This window comes from Limulus polyphemus, unplaced genomic scaffold, assembly GCF_000517525.1.
Source record: "Limulus polyphemus unplaced genomic scaffold, Limulus_polyphemus-2.1.2 Scaffold1084, whole genome shotgun sequence".
Lineage (NCBI taxonomy): Eukaryota > Metazoa > Arthropoda > Merostomata > Xiphosura > Limulidae > Limulus > Limulus polyphemus.
Window position 1 is genome coordinate 122,911 of NW_013666694.1, and position 10,853 is coordinate 133,763.

The 10,853-nt window shown below is 34.9% G+C and overlaps 1 protein-coding gene across 5 annotated transcripts in view; it reads right to left on the reverse strand.

The window, feature by feature from the left end:
• The window catches only part of LOC111086422, a 224,431-nt gene that overhangs the window by 40,114 nt on the left and 173,464 nt on the right, over positions 1–10,853 (reverse strand). For all 5 annotated transcript variants that reach the window (XM_022389174.1, XM_022389177.1, XM_022389176.1 and 2 more), the window contains one exon: positions 2,342–2,532. In XM_022389174.1, the coding sequence (XP_022244882.1) occupies positions 2,342–2,532 (191 nt within the window). The remainder of the gene's footprint in view (positions 1–2,341; positions 2,533–10,853) is intronic.

Sequence of the window (10,853 nt, forward strand, 5' to 3'; positions counted from 1 at the left end):
CTAGCGTTGTAAGTCCGCAGACATACCGCTGTGCTACTGGGGGGGGGCTGTTTGTAAGGGAAAGACGGGACGAAGAAATATGGAACCGAAGCAATCCCATTCGAATAAGTACTTGTTAAGTCCTCCAATACACCTTCAATAAGTTTCTGTGCCTTTGGTCTCTTAAATGTGGTTTTTGGAAGTCCACATACAGAAAAGGTTCTGTGGAAAGTTTGTCGTGACGTGTGTTCTAAAACTGACTTCGCCATCTTTTGCGGAAGCTTGTTACAATAGAAATTACGGTATTGGACAATAGCATGAAATCATGGTCATCATAATGTGCATGATCGACGATGGAAGAAATCGTTCGAGGGTAGCACGTGACCAGAAACATTGTTTTTATGAAGAACGATTAACCCTTGTGCATTACACCTTTAGAAGGGGTACGTACCTTCAAACAGTTTTTACGATCTAGAACTAGCTCTAAGAGTTATCTTAAAACATTGTTTTTCGGTCTAAAACTAATTCTAAAGGATATCTTAAAACATTGTTTTGTAGTCTAAAACTAGTTCTAAAGGTTATCTTTAACCATTGTTTTATGGTCTAAAACTAGTTCTAAAGGTAAAAATCCAGAGATACAGCTTTTGAGTGGATTGTTTATTTTAATTTTATGTTTAACTTAATTACAACGTTTCATCCATTCGTGTGGCCATCATCGTGTAACCGTCGTCTATTGTTTGAAATAGCAAAGAAAAAGGTTGTCTTTAAACACTTTTTCATGATCTCAAACTAGTTCTAAGTTATCTTAACACTGTTTTATGATCTCAAACTAGTTCTAAGAGCTATCTTAACACTGTTTCATGATCTCAAACTAGTTCTAAGAGCTATCTTAACACTGTTTCATGATCTAAAACTAGTTCTAAGAGCTATCTTAACACTATTTCATGGCCTAAAACTAGTTCTAAGAATTATCTTAACATTGTTTTATAATCTAAAACTGGTTCTAAGGGTTTTATTCAAACGTTGTTTCATGATCTAAAATATCTACTGTAAAAGTTTTACATTCTATGTTCAAATAACGTTTGAGTACCATTATAATTCTATGTTTACATGAGGAGAGGAAGATAATTTGGAATGAGATATATTGTTATTTTTCAGCCCATGCATTTTTAAATGGAAATACATCCATGGTTGCTGAATGAGAAGTGTGAACGAAGTAATTGGTCAAGTGTATAGTTGTTATTTACTTCGCTAAAAGTAGAAGGTAAGTAGGTCAAAGGTGATTTCGTGTGTTTGATAAAGGTTGGTGTTTAACGTTGTTCACTATAGACTTCGTATAGAAAGATAAGATAGGGGGTAGAATGTTTAAAAATGTCTACAGTTTGATTCTGGTGTTCCCCGTATTTGTTAATAAAAGAGGTTACACACAAAAACAGAAATATAGAAAGACATGTAACTATGCACTATGTTGTGAACAGTTGATTGTAAGGGATGATACGATTGTAACATGCTTCATCAACATCTTTAACAAAAGTAACTGATGTGATTAATGAGCTCTGTCAGATGTGGGCCTGAGGCCTAAACGTAACACAAGAAAATACGTTTTTGTTGTGTGTTTTTTAGGATGAAGAAGAGCAGAGTTCTTGTGTGTTGTAATCTTGTTTTCATTTTCAAAAAAAGGCACTTATAAACAACTGATTCTGAAAAGTTTCGTCGCGTTTAACCTCAGTAAAACACCTTTGCACCGTTTATTTTAGTGAGCGAAAGACTACAAAGACAATTAGAACTTATAACCTAGCTGACCAGTTCGTCATGTTAAGATTTCCTAAACTAAAGAGAATGTTTTACTATTTATTATCGCTAACATGGTCTGTTGCTTTGGTTGTCCCGTGAAAAAACAAGACAAAAACAAACAAAGATAAACCCTGAACCAAAGGAATTAAAACCAATATTCACGTAAATGCATATACGCACGATTAGACAAAAATTTGATCTAAAATAGAAACGTCCTTGAATTTTCAATCCATGTGTATGTATTTGAGTAATGTAACTAAATTAATTACCTCATATAAAACTCAAAGTAGCGAAGCTAACGAAAGGTCAACAAAATTATCGAAACTTAGTTACTTTTCTTTAATATATCTAACGTAAGAAAAATTTGCAAATTAAACATTAGGATACGACACTGATAGTTTTGAAAAGGTCATGTTGATTCCGCTAAGACTTAATACATACACACAGGTCTGAACAAACATATTTTTTTAAAAGATCATACCAAAATTTTTTAATGAAATGATTGATTTTAATTCTTTAATAGCTGTTTATTTGTCTGTCTGTCTATCTACCTTATTGTAATTCTTACCATTCCAAAGACGAACCTCGGCTCGAAATCCTCTGTTTGAGTAAGAGAAATCAGAAAGGAATTTTAACTTCAGTTGATTGGTAGAACTCAGGTGACGTAGTAGCTTCAGCTTCTGTCTATAGTCTCCACAATGTCGTGACGCAGCTTGAGCGTTATCGCCATCTTGGATTTCCAGGTAATCATAGTTACAACTGTAATCAAGTATGGGCATTTCATTTATTAATTTCCTGTAGTTATAACCCTATGTCAAACATAAATCAATACTGATTTCGACCTGATTTGATATGAAATAGATGGAAAAACTAATTATAATACTATAGCGATTTTACAATGTGTTCGTTATGTGGTTTTCAGCCCAGAGCTGTTTCTTTGTCGCTAGGTGCAAAGCTGTACAATGGGCTGTCTATATTAAGCCCACTGCATGAATTGAACCCTGAAGTTTAGCGTTATAATCTCTCAAACTTATGAATGAGCCATCATTATAACAACGACAACAGCAAATTCATTATAATTTAAACACATTATTAGAGGTAGCTAATATAACTGGTATCGTTGGTTTGTTGTTGACTTTGAATTTCGCGCAAAGCTACCCGATAATTATCTGCGCTAGCTGTCTCTAATTTAGAAGTGCCAGACTAGAGGAAAGGTAGCTAATGAATACTACTCACCACCAACTATTGGGCTACACTTTTATCAAAGAATAATGGGATTAACCGACGCATTATAACACCCCTCGGCTGAAAGTTCGAGGACATTCAACGACGGGGATTTGAACCCACAACCCTCAGATTACGAGTCAATCGCCCTAATTACCGGGTATCATTGTAAACCATGACTCGTATTCAAGCAAACAATATATCGTAACTAACATCTCATTTTCATCGCCATCTTGTATCTCTAGGTCGTTATAGTAATACCTATAATGTCATTCTAGATTGTAATTCTTATTGTAAAACAGAACTGACTACAACCCGAATATAAATTAACTATATTAATGTAAGAATTAAATAAAATAGCTAGGCTTCGGTCGTCGTTGCAATGGGGATGCTCGGATGAGTCACTGCAATAACACGACGTGTGAATGTTTGCTGTGATCAAAAGTGACGCGACACGCACACACACCTGTGTTGTGATGACGAACCATTGTAGTATCATCACAGTGGCATCGAACAGATCTTTTCTCCTCCTCTTCATTTTTATCTTATCTCACAATAAGGGAAGATTTAACTTCCAAAAGCGATCGATGTTCTTTGAATATCACCTACGTTTGAGCAGATGATGAAATAAGATCACCCTACGCTGTTAGATTGTTTTTACTCAGTGATTTATCTTTAAGGTTATTTCTTTTGAATTTTTCTACAGTTGGTTTAACTACTATACTCCTTAGGCTACGTTCTTTATATTAATGTGCTCATCAATTATTTGGTGCTGATTGTGTTATCTTCTTTCCCATGATGATGTTTTTCTTGTTTTTTTTTGACACATTTTGGTTTATATTAAATAGTTAGGACTAAAAGTAAATGTTGAATAAAATATATTGATTTTCAACATATCAATAATCAACGAACGAATATGTAGAGATTATTGATAACATTAAAACTTTTAGAATTAAAGTTTGAACTGATAACCCTCCTTCATTCTGCATTGGTATCTGCACACAACTGTTGTAACATGAAGTTTGCGAGAACAAAGAAGAAGAAGAAACTGTTTAAAATATCGGGAAAATATTGAAGGAAGTGATATAGCTTTTCGATATATCGCAAAATTGGAGACAAGCACTCTAGGTTACGTTAACGATTCGCTTCCTCCGAAAGTTTATATCGATTTCTGTTGAGAAGAACGAGCAGAGAGATATCAGAACTTCATTTAGTTCTCATATGTGAAGGCTTACGATCTGGTCATCAACTGAAACACGTGTTAGAGCCTGTAAAAACTTCTTCACATCAGATCAAAACAGACAAATAAACACATCACTGGAACAGACTAAAAAACGGAAGAAAATTTTTATAAAATCGAGCTATAGATGCAATAACTAACTCGAAGAGTTAGTCTTGTTAATGGATGGAGTTTATATTACCATTCTTCCTAAATGATGATATGGTAATATACAACTTCTTAATGGATGAAATTGTAGTATATACTCTTCTTAATGGATGAAATGGTAATGTAAACTCTTCTTAATGGATGAAATGGTAATGTAAACTCTTCCTAAATGATGATATGGTAATATACAACTTCTTAATGGATGAAATTGTAGTATATACTCTTCTTAACCTAATCAATGTTATTATTACAACTTTATGGCTAAAACTATTTCAAGTGTTTTTCATGTTTTTTGGAACGTGATTTGGTAAGCTTTAAAAGAAAAAAGAACATTCTGGTATACGAAAACTGGGCTTACTTTACCCCCTTTCCGCGTGACCTACTGATGACCGTGTCAGGCTGCGAATCGAAAGGTCCAGGAATCGAGACAGGATGCCGCTGAATACGATCTCAGCACTTTCAACTGTCGGGGCGTTATAAAAGTGGATGTCAATCTCTTTATTCGGAGGCATTCGTTCTTATGCCTGGCTGCCACCCCTTCCGTCTTGTAAGCACTTCAAAATTAGGAACGGCTAAGCCTGAATCCTAAGTCATTTAACTGGCCATTTAGATCAAAAATTCCAATCTAAATTATATTGTAAAATGTGACTATACAACTATTCTTTATTACTATTTGGATCCTTAGTTTTATCATTTAGTGCGATTGTTGTTTCTAGTACAAGAACTTTTATCTACAACCATTTTCCATTAATAATTATGGTTTTGAATAACGAAGGCATGCGAAACATTAGAAACCAATATGCTTAATATTCATGGAAAAATAATCATGCTAGTTAATTTTTTTTTACATTCTTTTTAACTTGTCAATTATGGATTTCACATCAAACAAGAAAAATGTGAAAAAAACATGTACAGTTTATCATGAAATATTTCACGATTTTTAGGCCATTCTTCCATCAGCTTTTGTAAAAAAATATATCTATCCTATGGATGGAAGGGAGATTTGAAACCATTAATACAACCAAACAGAACAAAATATGTGAAATTTGGATCCGATGACAAATATAAGCACCATTGTTCATACAGTTAAATGTTGTAACCATTGTAGTTTTGACAGTGGTTGTACACAATAAGATGTAATTTGTGGATCTCATGACAAATATAAGCACCATTATTCATACAGTTAAATGTTTGTAGCCATTGTAGTTTTGACAGTGGTTGTACACAATAAGATGTAATTTAGTTTTTGTTCATGACAGTCAGACGAGAAAGCAAAATTACGCGGTTTTCAGTAATAGCACTACACTTAGCTCCATAACTATTTTATTAAAGTTTCAAGCGCTAATAAAGCTAAATCATGTGCAACAGCTTTAGATAATTTTGAGCGAGCCGATTATTAGAGATTTTAACATCATTTAGTTCGTTAAACATGTTTAATTACGGTTGAGTGAAACAAAAACCGACACACACACACACACACACATATCCGTTACTATAACTAGTGCAGCTTTCTATAACTGTTTCCTAGGCTGTTAATCTGGGGATTCATGGTTCTCATCCTTTTTCCACAAAAAGTAGCTTCGCATTTGGAGTTGTGGTGGATGTGTTATAAAAGTGGCGTTCAAATGCCACTATTTGATCAAACACGGTGGGTGCTGTTGACTGGCTGCCTTCCCTCTAGTTTATCAGTTTTGAAAGTAAACTAAACTATAACAGTTAAACGAAAACCTGACTTAGGTTGATCAGTGGTTCGGACAACATCCTGTTTAAAACATACCACAGTTCTATGTTATCTAATTGAAGATTAGAAAAACTTTAGTTAACAGTCAGTTGTCGCCAGAGTACTGCTCCAAGCTATGGTAAGCCCAACAGTAGATCTCTCTCTTATAACATACTAGCTGGAGTACTCGTCTTCCTGGACGGGTGAAATAAAAACTCGTTTGTAACAAACGCTAGGAAATTGTTCTTCTATTTTTTTCTTAACATAATAAACATTAAAAGTGCAATAAAAACACATAAAAGTACCAATACTTAAAACAAAAACATACTGTTTTCAAGAATTCTAACAAAAGTAGTTACATAATTTATTCTGATGCTGGGAGATACACAACATTGGTAGTTTTTTCCTAAATTAGATATGAAATTAGAGGGGGGGTCCAAAACCTCCCCATGATGTTACTAATGTTATCCTGTATCACTGTGTCAAGTTTAGTGCTGATTGACCAAGAAATGTGGAAACTTATAAGGAACAGACACACATATTGACGTTTATTTATATAGATGAAAACATCAGGCTGAAGTACAATTTCATTTGATATTCACATTTGTTCAGATCCCTCATTCAGTGTATATTAGCGTCTTTCTCTATTTCTACTTTAAACTTACTGGAATAGTACTTAACTATATCGCCATGTCAGATCACCTCAAAATCCGACTTCAAGCCATGACCACATCTCATCAGAGCAACGGCTAAATTGAGCTGTTCCTGTGTTGTAGATCCAGATCTGGTCAGAAAATGGTTACAGATAAGTAAATTGCTGCTTTAAACCAATCATATTCTTCAGATTTTCAAAGCGATACTTTGAATACCATTTCTTTCATCTCGCCTTGCGATGCAAGACAACGGAAGTGAAGTAACTGGTGCAGTCTGCTTATCTCAAAATTTTAAAGTTAAATCATTTGAAATGTATTAAATCTGTTCCTCGGGAATCGAATCTTTAGTTTTGTTTTGTATTATCAAAATGATCTCTGGTTGCACTACAAATACCGAATTACTTTATCAGTTAGGGGAGAGTGGGGTAAGACGGCCATATTTACTCTGAAGGCAGTTTTTCATCAGTTAAGAGGAATGTCATGAAAAAGCAAACGTTTTTAGAATGAGCCCTGTTTTTATTTAAATGTAATTTCTAGTTAAAACAAAGATTGGACATAGACATTCTTAGATATTAAAAAAATGTACTTCTTGTGGCTTGACGCCGTTTTACCTGTAAGTCTGGATAAAATGGACTCGCAAGATGAGTTAAAGCGGCCCACATCTAACTCATAGCGACTATAATTTAAAGAAAATGCTCCATTTAACAACTTCATTTAAACCAGTTGAATCATTATTTAAACGTTCCCGGCAAGGACCGTTTGTTTGGTTTTCGAGCAAAGACACGTTGGGCTATATGCTGTGTCCTCCGAGGAGAATCGAACCCCGGATTTTAGCATTGTAAGTTCGTAGACTTTCCGCTGTCCCGCCGGTGGACAGGCAAGGATCGAAAAGGCCATGTGTCATGCGTAAATTGCGCATTATCTAGGACAATGACTCAAAATAACGTGGGTACTAGTGTGTGGCAACGGCGTACATCGTGTTCGAAGCCTATGACGTATATATATATATATATATATATCATTGGTGTGTGGTAAGTCGACCCCAAGAGGAGGGCGTCTTACCCTAGGCCACTCATCATAGAGCAATCGCGCGTTATTAAAAATCTATTAACTTGAACTGTGTTTCTTTTACTATCTATAACTACTCATTGTTTCAAGTGAACAAATTAAAATTCTCTCAAATATCAACTTTATAACCACAAAAGATTCAAAGTATTTACGCTAGTTCAAAGTTATTCAAAACAAAAAGTCTCGCGTTGATCATTCACATTCGTGCACTTCTGCTAGAGTGTTTACTCTAGATGGCTTCACATCATAATTGCCCCTCAGTGGCACAGCGGTATGTCTGCTGACTTACAACGCTAGAATCCGGGTTTTGATACTTGTGGTGGGCATATCACAGATAGCCCATTGTGTAGTTTTGTGCTTAATTACAAACAAACGTCATAATTCTAGGAACACATGAGTAAAAGCAAAGAATAATAGTAATAGCATGTGAACCACACTACTACTACCATATCCATTGCCAAAGAGGCATTTCACCCAATACCAGGACTCATCAGGCCGACAGCAATATGATAGGCACCAAAAGTGACCGTCTTACCTCAATTTCCTCTATTTGAACAATTTTTGTGGGAACAAGTATCACAAATTACTGAAAGACAGGAATGGTTAATTAGAAAGTTCGCTTTCTAACGCAAATATTATGGGATTGGTCCCTCTCTACTGTATGAAAATGAGCTGCACCAGAGTACAGTCACGTGTTGATAGTTTACACTACGAATGGCTGTCATCCACCCTATCACAATGCACATTAGCATAATGACTATAAACATATTATTCCCAGTAGTAGTATGGTGACGTACTCTTGGCTTCAACGACAGAAATGCCTCCTGACAAACGTGTAGAAGTCAAAGCTATGACTATGAAGGCTACTCTAAGCGACAGATTGAGGTAAAAATTCATGTTTCAGTAGACTCTGTGTGGAAATTCTGCTAAGTGTAAATTAAAATAGTTGGGTTAATTATAGAAGCATAATATGTGGAAAGCCCAAACACTTCATAAGTGACTCAGTGTATGCTCTTTACGTGATGCACGATAATCCAGTAGAAATCTTTCCAATAACGTAGCTGTAAGTACAGGTGTGAATGATATCTCTAAGAAACTGTATAATACGTGGTAGCTCAAAATTACCTCAATGGACGTGTAGCTACTCAGAAAACTACTGCTTAGGAGAGATAACCGTACTAAACACTGCAATGTTCATCAGTCTTCAAACAATGGGATGAGCTAAGCTGGATAAGAGAGCACTTTACAGAGGAATCCAAATTTAAACTGTTTATAAACAATCGGTGATAGTTTATTCAATGGCAAAAGGAGAAAAGTTTAGGTTGTGTCTCAAAGGATGGTTTTGGAGATTTACGCATTCATTCCATTGGAAACAATGTCTGTTAAACAGGAATTCATCTTCCAGTATAACAGTGATACCAAGGATGCAATATTTTGTAGCGAAACTATACCTGGGAGAAACAAAAAGCGGCCAAAGAAACACTTAAAAGCATGACTGGGCCTGCACAAAGTCTTGATCTGAATATAGTCTTGTATACAAATTGAGAAGATCAAACGGTAACCAAATAACTTGGCTGAATTGTGGAGAGTCATACAGGGCACTCGGAACAATAGTTCACAATCATACCTTAATGACCTTATGATATCGTGGAAACAATGTGTACTGAGAGTCATACAGGGCATTCGGAACAATAGTTCACAGTCATACCTTAATAACCTTATGATATCGTGGAAACAATGTGTACTGAGAGTCATACAGGGCACTCGGAACAATAGTTCACAATCATACCTTAATAACCTTATGATATCGTGGAAACAATGTGTACTGAGAGTCATACAGGGCACTCGGAACAATAGTTCACAATCATACCTTAATGACCTTATGATATCGTGGAAACAATGTGTACTGAGAGTCATACAGGGCATTCGGAACAATAGTTCGCAATCATACCTTAATAACCTTATGATATCGTGGAAACAATGTGTACTGAGAGTCATACAGGGCATTCGGAACAATAGTTCACAGTCATACCTTAATAACCTTATGATATCGTGGAAACAATGTGTACTGAGAGTCATACAGGGCATTCGGAACAATAGTTCACAATCATACCTTAATAACCTTATGATATCGTGGAAACAATGTGCACTGTTCTGTTTAAAGCAAATACAAAATACTAGATCATTGTATAATGCATTCAACTTTCTTTTATAGTTTTATAGTAATGAGAAAGTGATAATTCAGTTGCGGCTTCTTATTATTCGTGACCTCTCTATGCGTGTCACCTGTGTGTTTTCATAATTATTAACATATCTTGTAAATACATATATATCGTCTCTTTGAAGGTGTTTTAACACTGCCGCGAAAAGCATAGCTAAAGTGTGGTTCGGTTGGAGTGTATCATATTGTTTTCAATCAATGAAATAACAAAAGAACTATGATGACTTTTTACATACTTTATTATTACAATTTTTATAAAGAATGATTGTCAAAAAAGACCTAAAAATAGCTCGTTTCACATTTAGATGACAACTTTCATAAAATTCAATGACAGATACATTTAATCGCTGATAAAATGCTCTTACCAAGTCATATATGTAAAAGTTAAATATCTACTAACATATCCCATTATATACATGTAAAGAAAAAACTTTTCAAAAAAGGAAGTAAATGTAAGGATAGCTAATACCAATCCTTCAAAAACAATGCAAACAAGATAGTAGGGATGACATTTGGATCATCCTTATATAATAGTACAGGCACAAAGTGTAGTAGAACGTTAGGAGACAAAAATAGGATAAATTAAATTCAACTATGATTGAATAGCTATATATATATATATATATTGCTATATGTTAATTCCTGCCTGTGATACTAGGTAAGGATGATGCAAGTGCCATCCCTATTATCTTGCTTGGATTGTTTTTGAAGGATTGATATTAGCCACCCTTCATTTACTTCCTTTTTCTGAAAACAAATTTTTTACATGTTTGCTTGTTTTTCTTTTAATGCAATGTTTCAATAGAC